Genomic DNA, 21,221 nt, shown 5'->3' on the forward strand with positions numbered 1-21,221 from the left:
TATAATCACCAATCGTCATAAAACTCAAAAGAAAGTACTCATGAAAAGTAAGGTCAACAATTCAGGATTACCTAGGAATCAAAGTTTCATTTTGGAACTGAAGAAGTCTCATAAAAAACCCTTTAGTATGGAAAATAAAAGATTAGACTAGCAGCTCAAGGAATAAATATCTTTTCCCCATTCTTGTGTTTTTTTTTCTGCTTGTAAAATTAGTATTGGAAGTTTGCTAACATTTTCACTTTTCCAATAACTGCAAGTCTTGGCTCGGCTTGTTACTAACGCCTTGTGATAGAAAGCAATTTTAATTTTTTTCTTTGAGTGCTTTCAAGTCATTCTAGAAAGTGTGCTACCTGAAGCATGAAGTAAAAATCAGAAACAGACTATATTCTTTTCAATTAAAAACTTCAGTATCATTAGGAAGTATTTATTATTTTCCAAGACTGTCTCTGTTACCAGCTGAAAGGTATTTCAAACTCCACAAAACAGAATATAAACATGATTTATAGTAAAGTCGAAAGATCTTCATTTCTACAGAATGGCTTTCTGGGTCTACATTGAGCTTTTAGCTTTTTATAACAGGAAACAATGAAAAAGACAACTAATATTAAGGAACGTTTCAGACTGTGAAACTCTAAGCCGTGGGCTACAAAAGTTCTTTCTTTTTGGAGAATGTGAAGACCTGATAGAGATGATTCCAAGCCTGATAGTATTTTTGTAATTATAAGATTTATCACAGCAGATGAAGATGAACTGCATGATTTGCTGTTTAATTTAAAATAACTTTTTTGTTTTAAATGCTCAGACAACTCCTCCCTGTACGAAATCCAGTACTTTGCTGTTTCCCCAATGTAAATTAGCAAAGCTAAACACAAGATTTTTTTTTCCCAATTCTAGCCAAAGTTTTCCCAGTAGTACAACTTAATTCTTACAATTACAGAGTAGCAACTTTAAAAGAAGTGAAAACCTAATGGAGCATGTAGGCATTAACACTAGTTGCAACACAACTAGTTTGTTGACGCTCAATTGCAACACTTTAAATATTTCTATTTAAAAATCATTCCTTTATTTTAATATGTAAACCAGAAGCGGCTAGTATTGTGGTCTTCTCCTCATGGTAACATCCAATTTAAAGTAGTTAAGATCAAGTTTTTAAATGATGTATTTATAATTTTTCTCTTCAAATTTAACTTTAGGCTAAACAAAGTCTCTAACACACTACTAGACAGAATGCATGTCAGCATACTGTAATTAGCATGTTACTGTGAAATACTATATTTAACTCCCATCCACTGTAACAAACATTAAGACATTTAATTTAAAGAGGCAATACCACAAACCTGAGCGTCTGCTCCACCTGAGGCAAATTTTTCACCACCTTTTGAAAAAGCCACAGAAAGTACAGGTCCCTGAAAGAAGAAAAAAAGCATACAGTAAAATTACGCTATTACTGTAATCATGGTATTTTAATGCAAAGAGAAAAACACTTATGCAGTTATCTAATATAAATAGATTTTTCAATTTTAATAAGATAAGAAACAATTTAACTGTCGTGAAATTTTTGCAAAACAACTTGATTGAAGAGGTAATATTGCACATCTTTGTAACATGCTGCATTACAATTGCTACTATCAATACTAGGAAAATAGTGGCATTTTCCTTAGGTTTTATGCTTTAACTCTGCAATGAAAAATTATCAAATATATATTACGTTACTCAAGACAATGTGTTTGAGTGCTTCATTATCAAAAGTAGGGTTTGTTTTGCATTAAGAGGAAAGGGCAAAAACATCTGCCATTCTTCACAAAAGTTATCTTCCATAAGCTTCCCCCTCCTTAGAAAGCACTGTTTTCCAATAGACAAAAAGACTAATGTGTCAAATAATTGATTTTGACAATCAAAAGAGTGAATTATTAATTAATTCAGAACATGACCTATTACTTAACATTAATCATGCATACAATATTGACAGATTAACTGCATGGTCGTAGGGAAAATTGATGCATTTCCTTATGCACTTGTGACAAGGTTTATTAATACAACACTTTGCTGTCCACTAAAGTTTATCTGCAAGTTGCAAAATACAAGACAGAGTGGCATAAATGTTACTTTCCCTTTGAAAAGATACTGAATAATCTATTGAGATCTCCATTTAAATAGGATTATTGTGTATACCTTGTGTCCATGAAGAGTGTAAATAAGTCTTCCTTCTAAGAGGTCCAAAATCTTAAGGGTGCCATCAGTAGAAGCAGTGATGAGATAGTTACCAGAAGGATGGAATGATACACAATTAACCCCTGCTCTGTGAACTAATTTACAGAAGACAATATTCAAAGACTGTAGATAACCACTAACAGGAAGTGTACACTTTATTTCTTTGCTCTTTTCTACTTCCCAAAGAACAACCTACTTCATTCAAGGGAAAAACAACCAAAGTGCTGGGGCATAGCAGACTCTCCAAAGTATTTACTTAGTTCTGTTCTAAAAATTAAGAGAAGCACTGCAAAGGAATAATCAGGATTCAGATTGAATTTTTAGGGTTGCTAGACTACAAAAAGATGACTTACAAAATGCCAATACGACCTGTTTGTCCACTTTCCCCAGCAAGGAATGAAATCATATAATCTAAATAAATCACATTCTGTTGCAAAGAGCTCCATTCTAAAGAAAATACAACAAACTACATTTTTTTTTTACCTTTGTAATGCTGCAGTAGCTTGTTCATTCGAATATCCCACAGTTTCACTGTATGATTGGAGCCTGCAGAAGCTATACACGTACCACTTGGGTTGAAATCCACAAAATTTGCAAATCTATTAATGAAAATAGATTGATTACAAGTTTCCATAGAAATATTTGGCCCGTGTGTGTGTATATATATATATACACACACACACACACACACAAATAAAAACCCCACAATATTAACACCGAGTTGCCACAAACTTGTGTGGAATCCGCGTGTAAGGAAACTCGAATCAGGTATTTCAAGCAACTGAATGAAGCATAAGAAAACAAGATGTGTGTGATAAATCAGACTGTATAATCTGGCTTTTGTTAAAAAGATAGTGTAATTGTCCTGATGCAAACCTTCACAGTTTGTGTTGGAGTACAAAGTTCCTAGAAGAAAGTGCTGCAAAGAGTTTGTAAGCAGCAAGTAAAATAATTTTGTCTAAGAACAGAATATCTAGCTATAACAACCTTTTAGCTTGGAAAAAGGATAGAGATGGCAGCCATGAAGTTAGCAAAGCACATATACAAAATTAATATTCCATTGCATTTGTTAATTAAAACTCTGGTTCCAAGATGTTTAAGAAAACTTCAGATAGGTTTAGAAAATACTTGCTTTTACTTAAGTAAGGCAGGTCACTGAAGCTAACAGAATTCTGTTTTCATCAACAAGTGGAGAATTCTTAAACTTCTATTCTTGTTGAAGCATCCAATATCAAATAGCATTATCAAAAGAGGAAAAACATGAAAATGTTCAAAAACCCAAGAACAATCTGACTTCTCTCTGGCTTATTTCTTGACTGTTCGAAAACAGCTGGATAAGTGCAGCCAGTTAACCTTTTCAGAAAAAAGTGAAATGAGTTATTTTAGTTTACGTGGGTGGTAGAAGTTTGATCTATTTTCAGATGTAACATATATAGACGTTAATACCATAAAACATGAACTTAATCTCATTAAAACTACGCATTTACATTTCTCCTTTTTTCTAGTAACACTTACCCTCCATAATCTAAGAAGCTATCAATACAAGTTTTATTTCTCGTATCCCAGATCTTAACAGATTTATCCTCACTGCAAGATGCTACTAGTCTTCCATCAGGTGAAAATCTGGAACATGCAAGTGTATACATTACTAAAAAACTGATACTACCTAGATTAGCATTAGAGACATAAGTAGCAAAACACCAGAACCAAGAAAGCCTGTTTGGAATTAAAATGTGTAACATTCAAAAGACATTTGAATTTCTCGTATTTCTCATGGAGTAATAAAACTGAAAAAAGAAAAGCTTCTCCCCCCACTCCTCCCCCCTCCATTTCACAATCAACTACAATTAAAAACAGAGCCATAAGCAAGAGAAAGAGGCGGGGGTAGGGAGGGAAGGTAACAGCAGCCTAAGGTTGTCACTTCAGATACCAAAGAGATTATTATAGAAAACTGTAGGCAAAAAGACAAAGAGGACACAGTAGAACCTTGCGTTCAATTTTAACCTACATACATATATTCTCCTGTGAGTTCTCTCTAGACTTACAAACTGTCAGCAAAACGTTCATGATTATTCCTAGACTAGCAGACTAGGTTTTTAAACAGGAAAATTGATTTGTCTATAATTTCACCAATCATTATTCTCATATTGAACAACTGCACAAGGACATTAGAACACCGTTCAAGAACTTTCACATATGATTTCCTACAGCTTTTATTTTTCTTTCCAACAATCAGATACTTTGGAACTTTGTAGGGCTCTGCACTTCACCAGTGCTAAATTTCTTTCTCAAGAGGTTTAAATCAGGCCTCTCTTAGCTGCAGATTTTCCATTAATATGGAGGAAAGAAGAAGAAAAAAATAAATCAAAGAACAATCTTTTCTTGTCTTTGAAGAACTGCTCTGCCTTTAAATAGAGTGTGAATCTTAACTTGCAGTACAAAGGCCATTTCTTTTACCTTTTCCAATGACGTAAGCTTAACTCGTTTTGACTCATGACCATTCTTTTATGTCACTACTGTTCCAAGAATAGTTGAGAAAACCCCTACCATGCATAATAAATCTAGAAGCAAGTGAATGCTGTGAAATAAGTTAATACAGGACTGGGGAAGGAGACAGGATACTGACTGAAAATAAATACAGAAGACCTTATTTGTCCTTTAATGTAAAAGAATTAACACCCAGCAACAGATATAGTATGTACACATATTAACACAGAGCAAGCTTTCAGACTTCAACTAGGACATATATATAAAACGTGTGTGTGTGAGATTGATTTATTAAAGTTTTATTATTAGCGATAGATCATCATCTATCATTCACAGATTTTTATCCTCTTGGTTCTGCCCTGAGAAATAAAAACCCTTTGTTAGGAGTTCTGCTTCTTTACAAATAGAATAAAAACAATGCTTACTTGGCACAACGAACCCAATGAGTATGTTGGAATAGGGAAAACAAAAGGCGCTGACGGCGAACACTCCATATTTTTATTGATTTATCGTTGGATGCTGAAACTAGAAAGTGGCCATCATGTGAGAAGCTCACGCTACGAATGGATGCTGTATGACCTTTCAGTACTGATGATTCTCCATGACTAGGAAAAAAACCACACCAAACCAAAACACAGTTATATTAAACTGAAAGAGTTTAAAACCCCATAAAACTCAAAGTTAACATATTTGGAATCTTATCCAAATGAAAAAGCAATGTATACAGGCTAAATCTTAGTGTTGCAAATATTTTTTGCCTTATTTGTATAATATTAGAATAACAGACTTTAAAGTAATTGTATTTAATATGACCAATTTTAGAAAACAGTGCAATTAACTAGCAGCATTAGCCTCCATACAGTATTTGAAAGAGAATTTATAATATCTTTTGATATCGTAATCTACAAAATGCTTAAGAGTTAAAGTAACATCAGTCTAAGATCATTCTGAATAGCTCATAATCACTACTACTTGAGAACAGTCTAAAAAGACAAGTCAATTCAAAAATTTTTTTCCCCTAAAAATGCTATTTTTTGTTTCCTTCATCACTTGTCTCCCCAAAATGAAGTGCAGCCATGCAATCCTTATTAAAAGAAATATATCCTTTAAGCCAGAGAAATACTTCCAAGCATAGTCCTACCCACATGAAATTATGACCTCTGAATTACTGTATTTTTATTTGGAAACTACAGAATAGTCAGTGAAGAACAAAGTAACACAGTAAAGAACTGTGTTGCTTGTGCTCCCAATCTCTGTTTCTGTCAAAGCCCAGTCAGGGATGTGGGAAGGAAAGAGAAATTTTTCGTGGGTATAGACTCCAATATTCACTTTGCACGTTAATGAAACACATAGCCAGCATCGCCCAGTTATACTTACATGCAAGGAATCCATAGTCTGACAGTACGATCTTGAGAAGCTGAAGCAAGTAGCTGCCCATCTGGTGAGAACTGTACGCTGGTCACCGCTTCCGCGTGGCCTACAAATTTGTAAGCTCTGCATTGTGTCTTCAGCTTCCACACCATAAGAAACCTATCCAAAGAGGAGGTAGCTGGCAAGAAATAAAAGATATTATGAGTCCGCTCACCATTATTAGAAAAGTCAGAGCTAATGACTATGGATTTGGATTCACCAGTGAACTTACTGGATATTAGTGGGAGGGAGCAGTTATTGGGTTTTAATGGATACTTGGCCTGAGCAGAAGCTTGGCAGCCAGCAATGCCAACACAAGGCTTTTGGAAGGACATCAGAAGACTGGGAGGAGGAGTTAAGGATAATTCTTAACAGGTAGCTTTCCCACATATTAAGCAAACTGGCTTACAAGTACTTTAAAGATATAGAACGGAAAATCCAAAGCCGAACATCATGCACATGTCATTAAGTATGAATCCAGATCTGGCATTACCAAATACCAAGAACAAGAGACAAATTCTTTGGTGATCTCACCTTGATCTCCAAGATAGAATTTGTTTCAAGCACCAAGTGTCTAACTCTGAAGAGACAGGCCAACTTAAACTCAAGATATCATTTCTAACACTTCAGATATCTACACTAAAGTGAATATCCAAATAATTCTGTAATCCTATTTAAGTACCAATTTTTTAATAGTAACATTTGTCTAGTTCAACACACAATGTGAAGTTGTCGGTCTGAAAGAAAGAGATGAACTTTTTTTTTTTCCAGTCACTTTACAGGCGGACCATACTATCTACATTTCAGAAGGCAGACATAGCTTTTACCAGAGCTTGATCATTTTCAGAAAACTGTAAGCAGCAAAAGCAATGAGCAGTTGAATTAAATTGACAAGTGTGATATTCCTACGCCCCTATTATCTTCATCTCTGCCAAGTGCTAGCATGCAGGTCATAACTAAAAACAAGGGGTTTGCACTCCCACCCCTCAATTATAAAATTCCTACCCCTACTACAGAAAGGGAGGGAGAGGAAGAACAGGGACCTCCTGGAAGTTGAAGAGGACATGAAAAGGATAGCTCTTCCCAACTCTTTCAGGCACCAACATAGCACAAAGGAATGAAGTCTGTTTATTAGCACGTGTATCAAGGCAAGCCTCAAACAAAATATTAGATATTAAACTCTCCTTAGGGATTTGGCACAGAGATATTTTTACTCCCAAAAGACTAGCTTCTGGTAAAAGATGTGGGACCAGACTATCCCTATGCCCATATCAAAAGGCCTAAATTTGACACAGAAGTACAGGATATTTTCCCACCCTCCAACTTTTCAGAACTCTACTTTACAGCAGGATCTTTCTAATTGTACTTGAATTACTTCTTTTTTCCCTTTGATTCAGAAAAATGTCATCTAGAGTGGCATAAAACAGAAAGGAAAGAGTGAAATATAAGCCAAAACAGAATTTGAAGGCATCACGTTGGAAACACGGAACAGACAAGATTGATGGTTTCTAAAACAAATAATACATGAACTGCCAATTACCTGCGAAACACCAAGAGGAGCCTTATGAACTACCCGAAGGCCATGTAATACCAGCCCTCTTCGCTTTCAGTTCTAAAAACTGAAGGAAATATTTTAAAAGATCACAATACAATAAATTCAAACCCTGGTTTCTTGTAGCTTGGTCTCTCACAGATGTATTATCCCAAGGTTAATGAGAGACAAGCAGTGACCTGAAGTTCTCCTTTCCCTGAGACTTCCACAAGCATCTTCCTTGCTCTCCCTCTGGACTCCCTGTTGCCTATGCTCACACAACAGCCTCTCTCCATCCTTCAAGAGAGGTTTCTCTCTTGAAGCCACCTGCTCATTACCATGACCCTCAAAGGCTATTATTATCTCTGACACTGCAGTTCCAGCCCAGCTGACACCACCCCAAGGATGGTAGAGGGCAGAGGTTCAGGACCTGCACAGGAAAGGGCGAGTAACTGAGAGATCCATTGCAGAATTATTTTCCTAAGGCACACAGGCTGGTGCGAGTCTATATCCGAACAGTATGTGAGAGGCATAAACCCAGAAAAGGAAACTCTAAGCCAAAACTCTGAATCTACATTCAACTTTGGCCCCTATCCTGCCAAGGAAACTGGGTTCCTTTACCCTTAACAAGGCTCAGCCAAGCCAGGCTATTCCCTATTCAAGCAGGCTGAAATCAACTTTGGTGCATATGGTGACAGCGTTGCCAGCAATAATTTCCATTATCAATACTAACCTTAAAAACATTTTATACATGAAAAATCTACTGTTTAATTTACTATTATCAAATAAACTTGTTTTTCTTTTTATTCCATTTTAAGGATTTTGTGTACTTTACAACAATGCTTCTCCAATTTACTCAAGTACAGTATCTTAAGAATTGCTTCTTTATCCTTTTATGCATTTTCCTCCCCTCAAGTTCATGTTGTCTATGCATTTAAGTGTTCAAAAGGAGGGGAGCAAGGACCTTCCAGGACAGATTACACATGGGGTCCTACAGCAATGCAGACCAGACCCAGCTGTTACATTCTGTCAGCACTTGCTAAGTATGCCAGCACCCTACAGTCTGACTTTCAATTACCCAACCACCAGTAAATGGTCCACAACAGATCTCCAAGGCTATGTGAAGTATTGGAACTGAAACAAAAAGAAACACAGAAGGTCCAGAACAGTTTTTTTTAAGATGGGCAGTACCACAAACAGGTCTGTTGCACATGCTCCTCAGAGAAAACACAACATAACCAGAACCTTGTTTAGAGGTAAAAGACAAAATTTGTCCTTGCTGTAGTAATGAAAATATTTGATCAACTGCAAAATATAACTAGAAAGAAGAAAGCTGAAAATTCACACTTAGCTGACTCCAATATGCAACTTAGTGCAGTTTATAATGTCAGTGCCTTTTTTTTAAAAAAAAAAAAAAAAACACGCCAGTGCTTTCTGTACACGCCCAAGTATAGCTAACATATCTCTAGGTAATTTGCTTTTCTGGTGATGAGTCATAGAATCATAGAATCATTAAGGTTGGAAAAGACCGCTAAGATCACAGAGTCCAAGCGTCAACCCAACACCACCATGCCCACTAAACCATGTCCCTAAGCACTGCATCTACACGTCTTTTAAATACCTCCAGGGATGGGGACTCCACCACTTCCCTGGGCAGCCTGTTCCAATGTTTCACCACTCTTTCAATAAAGAAATTTTTCCTCACGTCCAATCTAAACCTCCCCTGCCGCAACTTGAGGCCAATTTCCTCTCATCCTATTGCTTGTTACTTGGGAGAAGAGACCGACACCCACCTCACTACAACCTCCTTTCAGGAGGTTGTAGAGAACGATGAGGTCTCCCCTCAGCCTCCTTTTCTCCAGGCTAAACAACCCCAGTTCCCTCAGCCGCTCCTCATAAGACTTGTACTCCAGACCCCTCACCAGCCTCGTTGCCCTTCTCTGGACACGCTCCAGCACCTCAACGTCCTTCTTGTAGTGAGGGGCCCAAAACTGAACACAGTATTCGAGCCTGTGCGGCCTCACCAGTGCCGAGTAGAGGGGCACGATCACTTCCCTACTCCTGCTGGCCACACTATTGCTGATCCAGGCCAGGATGCCATTGGCCTTCTTGGCCACCTGGGCACACTGCCGGCTTATGTTCAGCTGGCTGTCAACCAACACCCCCAGGTCCTTTTCCGCCAGGCAGCTTTCCAGCCACTCTTCCCCAAGCCTGTAGCGCTGCATGGGGTTGTTGTGACCCAAGTGCAGGACCCGGCACTTGACCTTGTTGAATCTCATCCAGTTGGCCTCGGCCCATCGGTCCAGCCTGTCCAGGTCCCTCTGCAGAGCCTTCCTACCCTCGAGCAGATCAACACTCCCGCCCAACTTGGTGTCGTCTGCAAACTTACTGAGGGAGCACTCGATCCCCTCATCCAGATCATTGGTAAAGATATCTAACAAGACCGGCCCCAAAACTGAGCCCTGGGGAACACCGCTCGTGACCAGCCGCCACCTGGATTTAACTCCATTCACCACAACTCTCTGGGCCCGGCCGTCCAGCCAGTTTTTGACCCAGTGCAGAGTACACCTGTCTAAGCCGTGAGCCGCCAGCTTCTCTAGGAGAATGCTGTGGGAGACAGTGTCAAAGGCCTTACTGAAGTCGTAGCAGAATTTAACACCAAAGAATGAAGACTTGGCCTTATGCAAAGGCCAAGTTTACACACCGCTTTGCTGCAGTTCTCTAAACAGATATCTGGGCTTCACATATGCCACAAAAAATTTTTTTATGGTATTTGCAATGAAACCAGATTCAATGTATAAGTTGTGAATACTGATGGTATACATTTTCATATATACACGTGCCGCAATATGGAATTACCATTACATTCCCATTTCCCACAATACCACAGTAGTGGCTATAAGAAAGCTGTGCAAAAGATAAGAAAAGACATACTCAGCCAGGCTGTAACAGTTCAATGCAGCCCTTGGTCACCCTTTTTTCCCCAAATACTGAAGCATCCTCAATATAATTAACTCATCTAGTGCAAGAATTACAGGTCAGATGGAGTACAGGGCTGTGCACGTGACATTATGCGTGAATATTCAAACACCACCAACCACCAAAAACCCAAACACTTTACAGGAACCCTGCAAATCTCAGTGTGAGAAAGTGCAACATCACAATACAAACATATTTAACAGCAATTTGCAAGATTTCCTACTTGGAGGAAAACAGTTATTAATTAAACCTCTGTCAAGGGAGCTGATCTGGGATTCTAAGCACAGTGGATAAGTTATGAGAAACTTTTAATAGCTTCCATGAAGTTCATCATGGTTTTTACTGTATACTGTATGTACTTACACAAGTGGAAGAGAATTGAAAAAAGAGACAGCACACCAGCCAACATTTAATTATCATTCTGGATTTTATTTTTTCAAAAGAAACCCCAAGGCCCTCTCACATTTATTCAGTGTTGAGTTTACATTCAATTTCTTTTAAGTCACTTAAAATCAGTAGTTTAAAATATATACACAAGTGTTCCCCAAACTTTCAGAGTCTAACAGAATAGAAAATCTTTCAGAGTTCCAGATTTTCCAGAAATCTGTACACACTGAAAAACAACTGGAGTATTTTTGTAGAATTGCTGCAATTCGGTTCAAAACTAGTGAAACTTGAAATGGCAAGGTTTTTTTCTTCTCTCTTTCTCCTTCTGTAGCCACCCCTCCAACCTTTTTTATTCCCATTGGGAACAAATTTAGTTTTTTTTATTTATTTTAGGGCCAGGTTATTTACTTTTCCTTTTTTTTTTTCTCCTTTTAGTTTTTAAATAACCACAAAAATAGGATGGGAGGTGGTGGGAAGAAGGAAGAAGGGTTCAGATGCATACAGAGAGAATAACTTTAAGAGCAGATTCATTTAGACTTATTGCTTAAATAGATAAGGAACACTTTGAATGTCAGTTTTAACATCAAGGTAGTTCTTTATATGAAATGTAGTTTTTGCCAAGTCCTAGAAAATGTTAATTCTATAAAAGTTGCATAGTCTATATTCACACCATTTAATTACTTTCATCTGAGGAAACATGCATTGCACCTACAACTTATGCTCTGCCATGTAGAACAACTCAGGCCTTTTTCCTGTCATTTCTATTGAATGTAACAGTTTACAGCAAGCTTTTCATAAAAGCACATACTTTGTATAATTAATTGCCCCAGTACATAATGACTGGCTGCCTTTTAAAATTTGATAAATGGTTTATAACTTGTAGGTCCACAAAAGAATTTCTTGCTGCAGAGTGGAATGGAATTTTTCAGGAATGTCTCCCTTATATAGTAAAAAAGTTCCCTTTTAAAAAAAAAAAAATAATCAGCTGAGGGGGGGAGGAAAAAAAAGAAAAAAACCAAATTGCAAGTAACCTCCTAAAAATAAGTTAAAGACTTAAACCAAACCATGCCACACAGTGGCAAGCATTTTTAGCATGATTCAACACTACATCCACAGCTCCAAATTTTCTTCTGTTCCCCCTCTATCTTAGCCTGCTTCTACCCAAATCTCTCAACTCTTTAAACCCACTAAGATTCAAGAATATGTCTCAATTTACTCTTGCTTTATTTTTGGCAAATCTTCACTTATTTCAGGTCTCACTTGCTCCCTTTTAAACCTTCTACCTACTAACACCTGCAGCAAATTCACACCTACTACATTCCACAAGTACCCAGATTCTTATTGCTCACTAGCTCAAGTTCCTACCTACCAGCCCTATGTCAAGAATTACTACACTGTGGCTACTGAAGAACATTTATCACTTCAGTGAAAGTAATCAAAAAAGCTGGAATGCCTGAAACATTAAGATAAGTGTCCAACTTAAATCATATAAAGCTAAAAACACAGATACTAACACAAGATTTTTTTTTCAAGTACACAATATATCTATCACATCTAATGTCTATAATCACACTCAAAATAGATTAGTGACATGATTCAAGAATCAATATTCTTCAAAACTCAGCATAACAGGATACAGAAAACATTCTAAATAAGTTGTTCTGTGAACCACCTAACCAACAGATCTTGGCTTCCTCCAAGCTGCCCTTTACCTTTTCAACTCCCTTCACTTCAGGAACTCCAGCTTCCCAACCTTACCCAAGGTCTCCCATGGTACTATTGTGACTAGAAAGACACAGCATATGCTGCATTATTTCAAAACTCTACCTAGGGCTGATGTATGCCAGCTGTTACCAAAATACATGATGCAAAATACAACAGCCCAAGTTTCCCTCTGTGTCTCCTTCCTCTACCCTGCTGACAGAAAGAAAAAATGGATACATGGTATAGTGACATAAGCTTGGCATCCCCAGGATGCCAGGCTTACCATGGAAAAGCTTACACAGAGGCAATGTAAATGTTAAATATATAGCTAAGAAACAGCAGTAGCTAATGCAATTCTGTGCTTTCTTTCCTTCTCCATTACCTTTAAACAGAATTCTTACTTGTAGCCATCCCTATTTCTTCCCATTTGTGGTACCACCAGCATGTCCTTGGTTCCACTGCTACCACACTCTTCTCTAAACGCACGAGAGCTCCTGACTCACCCTCATGGAGGTAAGTTTTCCAGAATAGGCAGAAGACTGCAAAACAGTGCCAAAGCCCATCTACTAAAAAAAAAAAATTCCTTTTCTTCAATGCAATATAGCTAGTTGTCACCCTGAAACCCTTAAGAGCATGTAAATTCCCAGAAAACTGCAGAATACTACAATGCTTGAGATTCAACTTTCCACATCAATGTCGATTCAATCACATGCTACTGTAGCATTACTTAGGGAGTTAGATACATGTTATAATGTATCTGCAACATAGGTCAGTTAATTCCACTGCAAGAACCTTAACTTTTACTTCTGTAAGTAAAGATTCTTTACTTTCATGTAACATTAACTTGCAGGTTTAATGCTTTTTTTTTTCTTAAAAAAAAAAATTATCACTCAGTCCACTCTAAAGCCTTTGTTTTACCATAATCAAGACAGACCAAAGTAAGAAAATAACGGATCAAAATTTTACAAAAATAAAAGGCATTAGATCTGTATTCAACGTTTTAGAAACTAAACCCCGGTATTTAGTTTTGCTTTCTGTACAGTTCACCACAGCAGATATAGTTTCTACACCACTACAGACGCATCTGAAGACATTCCAAGGTATACAAGCAAATGTCACTATCTGCTCACAGATGTAAAAACCTTGGAGATCACAGTCCATTCCATTCATACTACCAGCAGTGATTATTTCTCAAATTTCCAAATCTGATTCTTATCTGCAGCATTACAAGTTCTCATTTGCACATCGGCACGCCCCTCAATTGTACGATAAGCAGTAAGGCACTTTCCCGAATGAGGATGATAAATAGTCCCATCTTCTTTGAAATGCCATATAATAATTTCTGGGATAGGAGATCCATCTTTTGGGCAGCTCCTCATACCTATGAAGTCTTCATGCTCAGGAACTTCAGCACATAGCTCAGTTACAGAGTTAAATCTAATCTCCTTATTTGACGTGTATTCAAAAAATTGATTGCCTCCCTGACCATGACATCCGAAGAGAGAAAGGTGAGACCCAGTAGGATTATGTTCTGGTAAGACGTAGTCGAGGCATTCTGAAGCTATTCCTGCGCTGCGGATAGCACCATGCCAGCCAGGACGATCTTCCGGTACATGCAACTCGGCAAATATGTTCTTTAAATACCAGTTAAAACTCCTGCATTTCAAACGCTCTCTTAGTATCTTTCTTTCAGAAATATCTCCATAGTTTTCTTTTCTTGCTGAAGGATTTCTGTTGTAAAAGTGCTCTTTGTAGTCATCCATCCACACCTCAGCAGCACGTGCTGTGTTCTGAAGGAAATTCGGTCTAGCATAGGGCGCACGCTTTGGAAACACATGGCCTACATGGGAGCACGGATGAATTTCCAACATGCCTCCACACTGCCAAACCCTAAAGGATAATTCCAAGTTCTCCCCTCCCCAAACATCCATTCCTGTATCGTAGGTACCCAGGTACTCAAAATACTTCTTGCTGACAGCAAACAAGCCACCAGCCATAGTTGGGGATCTGATTGGGTCGGTTTCAGATTTGCGCCTGAGACGTTCATGTTTAGGCACCGAGTGCCACTGGAATGTCAGCCGCCAGTCAAACCCCCCAATCATGGGCTCTGCTGTTTGCATGTAGTATTCAAATGTTTTCCAGTCAATGGTGTCAATGACAGGACAAATAATAACAGTCTCATTCTCAGCAATCCTTTCGAGCAGTGGTTCCAGCCAGCCGGAGACACATTCACAGTGACAGTCTAGAAATGTGAGGACATCACCAGTAGCAAAGGTAGCGCCAATTAAGCGTGCACGAACCAATCCTTCTCGTTTGTTGGTTCTTATCAAACGAACTCTTTTCAGATTGCTTATGTATTTTTCAAGTTCAGTCTTCAAATACACTTTATCACTCAAGTCATCCACCAGTATAATTTCTTTTAGAAGCACTGAAGGTGATGTTTCAAGAACACTATGTATCGTCCGCAGCAACGTTGACCAGGCTTCATTGTAAAAAGCGATTATAACAGATGTCGTGGGCAGTCTCCTGTAGTCGTAGGATTTAGTTTTACAGCCACTCAGTCGATTATCTTCAATGTGCCGGTGGAGAGATATTTTATCACTCAAATAAATATTAATTGCATACTTCTCAATCAGCTCTTCTTCCTGTTTCTTCTCCTCAGGACTCAGCTGCAGGCGAGAGGGCTTACCCCATTCTCCTGGGGCATAAGGATCAGGCGGGGATTTGTCATAAACTGGACGAGCCAAATCCACAGCTGCTTCTGCTCTGTCAGAAAACCGCCTCTCCCATTTCCCTTTGGTGATGCTCTCCCCGGCGAGGGAGGCACCGAAGGAAGAAACCGACAGCTCGACCACAAAGTAAGCGATCATCAAGAAGCCGAGAAACACGCAGCTTTTGCGGACCCACGTCCATCTTCTTGCCAGACGGATCCTCATCGTAGGCGATTAAAAGCAACCCCTAGCAGAGAGAAGCTCCGCGAACTACTGCTGGCTCCCCCCCACGCCCCCAGGACGGAGGGGGCTGCAGGCACTCCCCGCTCCGGGCTCGGGCCGCCGGCCGAGTGTGCAGCCAGTCCCTCCGCGGCGGGCCCGGAGGTTTCCAGGGGGACCGCGCGGGGAGCGGGGCAGCAGCGGAGGCACGGAGCAGCCCCCCGGCCTCGGCGCTCCCCTCACTTACTTCCTCCTCCTCCTCCTCTCTCGCCGCGGGACAAACCCCTCCTCCCGCCTCGTGGTTTGCTCAAAAAGTTGTCGCTTAAGGAAGGGGCAGAGACTCCTCGGCCCGCCCGGCCGGCGCGGGAGCCCGCCCCGCCTCCGCGCCCGGACCTGCGCCCGGAACCGCCCGGCGGCTCCGCCAGCTGCCGGGAAGGGAGGGAGGGAGGGAGCGAGCCGCCCCGCCCGAAAAGCAAACGGCGCCCGGCCCCGCCGCCGGCCCCCCGCACTCACCCAGCCCCGCGGCGTCCGCGTTGAAGGCGACGCCCGTCACCGCCGCTCTGTGGCCTCGGAAAGGCCGGATCAAGACGGGGTCCTCCTGGGGGAGAGGGTGCGCACCGTCAGGCTCCGGGTGGGGGCGGCCCACCCACTCCCCCCCCCCCCCCCCCCCCCCCCGAGGAGCCGTTAACATCCCGCACGCGGCGGAAGCACGGCGGCGAGTGGTCCCTGCACCCCGAGCGCTCCCACCGGCGGGTGCGGCGGCCGCACCGGCTGTAGCCGCGCAGCCCTCGGCGCCGGGCGACACCCGCCGGCCGCGGCGCCCGCTCGCAGGCCGGCGGCCGCAGCTCGCCCGCCTGCCCGCCGCCCCGGCCCGGGGCCGGGGCCGGGGCCGGGGCCGAGCCCTTACCAGCGCGGAGGCCATGGGCGGAGCGGGGCGCCGCGGCAACGGCAGCCGCCGGAGCGGCGCGGCGTCCCCTCAAACCCCCCGCGCTCCAGGCGCGGCCGGCCGAGCCCCGAATTCATCCGCGGCGCCAACGCGCCTTTCGATCCGTCCATTCGCCGGCCGCCCTGCGGGGGGCGGAGCCGCAGAGCCGCCTATCGGTCGTGTAGGTGCTCGACTCGCTCTTAAAGGCATAGAGCCGCAGCGCCCCTCGCGTTGCCTGGCTACCGCGCGAGCAGGCGGCGCCCCCCCGGCCGCGTCCGGGTGTTCCCCGGCCAGGCCCCGGCCCGGGCCCGGCGGCCGCGCAGCGCAGCGGAGCGGAGGGGCCTCCCCGGTCGGGCCGGGCAAATTAAAGTCTCTCGTCTCCGAGTTTGTCCGTTGGCGGGGACACAGCGGCTTGTGGTTGGGAGGGGCTGAGCTACCGCCGAGGGGCCGCGGTTCGGTGGGTGCTGGGGCAGGCGGGGCCGGAGGCGGGAAACTCGACCCGGGGGTTGTTGTTTTAGAAAAAAAAACACCCAAGCGACCGTTCTTCCTGCCAGCCTGTGAGGGAACGCCCCGGCGCCGGGCTGCTTCTCAAGCCCGGTGGCAGCGCGGCGCTCTGAGCTGCGCCGTCGGTGTTTCCTCGGGGCTGCCGGAGGAGCCCCGGGCGGCGGGGAGGCCCCCGGGGCCTGAGGCGCTGCCCCCGGCCTGGTTGCAGGCGGAGCATGTTTTCGCATGCCTGTTCCTGAGGGCCTTTTCTTCCAGCTTCTTTTTCTTCTTTGGCTGAAGAAGCAAAATCTTCAGAGCTGGTGGAGGATCTGGCCCGTGTTACCCCGTTTTTGTGACTTATAAATTGATGCAGGATAGCTCTGTTTGACACCTCAGGCTGATTTTGTGTTAATCACACACCTAAGGCTACCACCTTAGGTAGCCTCTTTGTCTTTTTTCTTAGCCTGTTAATACTGTCTAGATTTCCAAGTCAGCGCCCGTGTTTGTGTCATAGAGTTGTCTTTAAACAGTCCTTTAATGCTCTAAAAAAGTACAGCTACCTTTTTTAAAAAAAAATAAAAAAACCCACAGAATTGTTGGTGTTAGCAGTGCCGTGAATGTTTATGCAGCTTCATGGTAAGCTAGGTAAGGGAACCAATCTCACTGAAGAAATACTGCTCCAATAGCCATGCTAGTAAAAAGAGGGTTGATATCAGTTACAAAAGGGAGGGCTGTGAACTGTCATTCGATACGTCATTTGTGAAGAAGTAACTTATACTGCAATTACCCTTTTTTTTTAAATCCAGTCTCCATTTTACAGAGTTTCATCTGACATAAAACTCTCACATCTACAGAATCAGGTCAGTAATTAGGCCAACATGTAAGATTTGTCAGTTATAGGACAGTTCCAAATCAATTGTATTTAACCATGAAATGCACATTTAAAATAATTTTAAAAGTGCTGAAAAAAGCAGGATTACCACAAGTATATAAAAAGGTTTCCATGAAAATCTGCTAGCCACTCCTTAAATTGATGTTAAGCAGGCTGATAATTTGCCTTTACATCTTCAGAACATAAAAGAAGTTTTTTAAAAAAATAAGTGGTGGCACAGGACACATTGACTTTAACTTGGACCTAACTAAAGCTACAGTTTTATGTCATTATTTGTTCTTGGTTTGATTTGGTTTGTGGTTTTTTTTTTCTACACAGCTCACTCACCCATCCCTTTGTGTTAGCTCCCATGATTTAGTTATCACTAAGTGAAGTGTAGCATTAAAAAAAGTTGATAATGCTAAGACCTAAATGTGCCACGTTCTACCGCTTTGCAGGAACAGTGAGTTAACTAGTTAACTTGGGCTCTTCACCACTATTGAAATCTTCCAGCCGTTTCTCAACTGTTTTTCCAACTATCCTCTTTCTCCTAGGGTTTATCAGCTGTGAATGATGCCTCTCAGCAGGGCGACAGCCAAGCTACATTTAGATCCTATCCCTCTGGGAAGCAGGTTTAGTACCAAACTTTGAGTGATCTTAAGTTATTCCATGTTCTCCGTTTCTCTTCTCTTGAATGAGAGAAACTACCCTCTGTGCTGCTGTAATTGTGTATTATGATATCTCAGTATTTCTGGTACCTTATGTTCTCAGGTTCAGATGTGTTCTGGAAGCTCCTTAAAACCCAGTGGACAGAAGCACGTTATTTTATTTGCAAGCCGAGCTAAATGACAATTCCCAGTTATACTGAATCTTTTTCCTTTTGCCTTCTTCACAGCTGCTACACTTCCAGCAGCTCAGTATCCTTTACTCATTTTGGGCTGCTAGCAATAAACTAGAATCTGTACTTGCCCACAAAATTCCTGAATTATAAAGTGCCAGGTGATAGGCATAAAGCAAAGGAAGGACTGTGATTACTGAGAGAAAGAGGGCGGCATCCCTCTTTCTACAAATTGCTGGAAGAGTGTTTCTCAAATTGTAGAGCTTACAAAGTTCCTTGCTGCTTCTCCTCACCTGAGAGTGTTTTGAAGACTCCCAAATGCTTGTAGGAAGCAAAGTATTCCCTTGCTGCAGACATATAATTAGCTATAATGAGTGTAGTTATAAAGCTGGCAGGTTATAGTTCTTATGCTGATTATTTTTTCTCATTAGCATGCATATATTTTATTTTTAGAATGATTTTAAGATTATTGTAACTCCTAATAATTTAGTACAATTATGAGTTGGCATTGTCTTTTTAAGGTTGAGAATAACTGTTTTGCGATATACAAGTGCAGTCTACTGTATTAAGTTGTTGTGTTCTGTGATGACAATGATAAGTGGTGCATCAGAAAATATCTTCCAAGCGTCATGTCTCAGTAGCCTGTTGTTTCAACAGCTGTGAAGTTTTTTTCTCAGGCACTGAGTCAAGGTAGTATATGTCCAAACAGAAATCGTGTATATGGAGGAACACTTTTAAGATTGTAACTCAAGGTTCATGCAGGCTGCATGGTCACTAGAGGAAAGGACCTAGTACATGTAGAATTCAAGGACACATAGACAAACTTTGTACCCATTGTGCATCTGTGTTGCAATGCACACATAAATTACACTGATCACATATGATTTCATAATAATTGAGGTAATACAATGCATGTGCACAAGGGGCATATGTAATATACTAGCCCACCTAAAATTCTGTCATACCTAAAATGAGGCCTTTTAACTTAATGTTAATCCTACTTTAAAATAAAACTAAGAACCCCAACTTTAATTACATGGGATCATATTGGGAGCAGCTGTGTTAGCAGCAGAGCTGTCCAGACCCCCGGAGAGGCCTTTGGCCCTCGGGCTGTTGGCAGACCGGGGACACAAGCAGGCAGTGGTGCACCATGGGCGCTAGAGGGGACTGTGAGATACGCTTTGCCAGCATGGTGTCGGTTATTCATCTGCCTACATGCAGGAGAAGAATGTAGTCTCGGGGCACAAAGATTTAATTATAGGCTGTCTTGTGGTTGTCTTGCGGTTGTAGAACCATTATACCTTATGCTCCAGCATCTTTCCAACCTCTGATCCTACTTTTTTTTCTCCTACATCAAAACGGTTATGAAAATAAGACTGTAAAGTAACTTGTGGAGTACTGTTGATTTGTTGGTTTTGTTGAAATTTTCTTATCAAAATCCCATTGAAGTCTGTTTGCCAACAGCAGCAAGAAGACAGAAGAGAAAAGGATATCAAGTAGGTACATACAGATTTGAAACGCAAGGATGATTTGGAATATGTGTGATGTTACTTTTAGTCTAAGAAACATATATTTTTAATCTAAGAAACATCCTGGGGTCCTGAGGGAATTGGCAGGTGTAGTTGCTGAGCCATTCTCCATCATATCTGAAAAGTCATGGCAGTCAGGCGAAGTCCCCAGTGACTGGAGAAAAGGGAATATCTCACCCAGACCCTGGGAACTACTGACAACTCGGCCTCACCTCTGTGCCCGGTAAGATCATGGAGCAGATCCTCCTGGAAGTTATGTCGAAGCATATGGAAGATGAGGAGGTGATTAGAGACAGCCAGCATGGCTTCACCAAGGGCAAATCACGCCTGACTAATCTAGTGGCCTTCTATGATGCAGTGACTGCATCAGTGGACACAGGAAGAGTAACTGATGTCATCTACCTGAACTTCTGTAAAGCCTTTAATACAGTCCCCCACAACATTCTTGCCTCTAAATTGGAGTGATATGGATTTGATGGATGGACTATTAGATGGACAAGGAATTGGCTGAATGGCTGCATCCAAAGAGTTACAGTCAATGGCTCAGTGTCCAAATGGAAACCAGTAATGAGTGGTGTCCCTCAAGGGTCTGTTTTGGGACCAATACTATTTAATATCTTCGTCAATGACATAGACAGTGGGATCGAGTGCAACTTCAGCAAGTTTGTGGATGACACCAAGCTGAGTGGTGCAGTTGACACGCCTGAGGGGCGGGATGCCATCCAGAGGGACCTGGACAGGCTTGAGGAGTGGGCCCGTGCAAACCTCATGAAATTCAGCAAGGCCAAATGCGAGGTCCTGCACCTAACTTGGGGCAATCCCCAGTACCAATACAGGCTGGGGGATGAATGAATTGAGAGCAGCCCTGTGGAGAAGGACTTGGGGGTGCTGGTGGATGAAAAGCTGGACATGAGCCAGCAATGTGCGCTCACAGCC

The 21,221-nt window shown here is 41.8% G+C and overlaps 2 protein-coding genes across 7 annotated transcripts in view; both read right to left on the reverse strand.

Moving 5' to 3' along the window:
• The window catches only part of POC1B (POC1 centriolar protein B), a 65,534-nt gene extending 48,918 nt beyond the window's left edge, over window positions 1-16,616 (reverse strand). For 4 of the 6 annotated variants that reach the window (XM_076334232.1, XM_076334224.1, XM_076334206.1 and 1 more), the window contains exons 1-8: window positions 16,547-16,593; window positions 16,153-16,237; window positions 6,076-6,247; window positions 5,124-5,303; window positions 3,727-3,834; window positions 2,695-2,810; window positions 2,173-2,306; window positions 1,338-1,406 (exon numbers count right to left, since the gene is read on the reverse strand). In XM_076334232.1, coding sequence (XP_076190347.1) covers window positions 1,338-1,406; window positions 2,173-2,306; window positions 2,695-2,810; window positions 3,727-3,834; window positions 5,124-5,303; window positions 6,076-6,247; window positions 16,153-16,237; window positions 16,547-16,561 — 879 coding nt within the window. In that variant the 5' untranslated portion in view covers window positions 16,562-16,593. Of the gene's footprint in view, window positions 1-1,337; window positions 1,407-2,172; window positions 2,307-2,694; window positions 2,811-3,726; window positions 3,835-5,123; window positions 5,304-6,075; window positions 6,248-16,152; window positions 16,238-16,546 lie in introns of all 6 variants that reach the window. The other 2 variants (XM_076334248.1, XM_076334216.1) reach the window with 2 other exon arrangements.
• Window positions 11,023-15,864, reverse strand: GALNT4 (polypeptide N-acetylgalactosaminyltransferase 4). The gene has a single exon (XM_076334194.1). The coding sequence runs from the start codon at window positions 15,643-15,645 to the stop codon at window positions 13,894-13,896; it is 1,752 nt and encodes a 583-aa protein (XP_076190309.1). The 5' UTR covers window positions 15,646-15,864; the 3' UTR covers window positions 11,023-13,893.
• Window positions 16,617-21,221: the final 4,605 nt, after the last annotated feature.

Source organism: Aptenodytes patagonicus, chromosome 1, assembly GCF_965638725.1.
Source record: "Aptenodytes patagonicus chromosome 1, bAptPat1.pri.cur, whole genome shotgun sequence".
NCBI classification, from domain to species: Eukaryota; Metazoa; Chordata; class Aves; order Sphenisciformes; family Spheniscidae; genus Aptenodytes; species Aptenodytes patagonicus.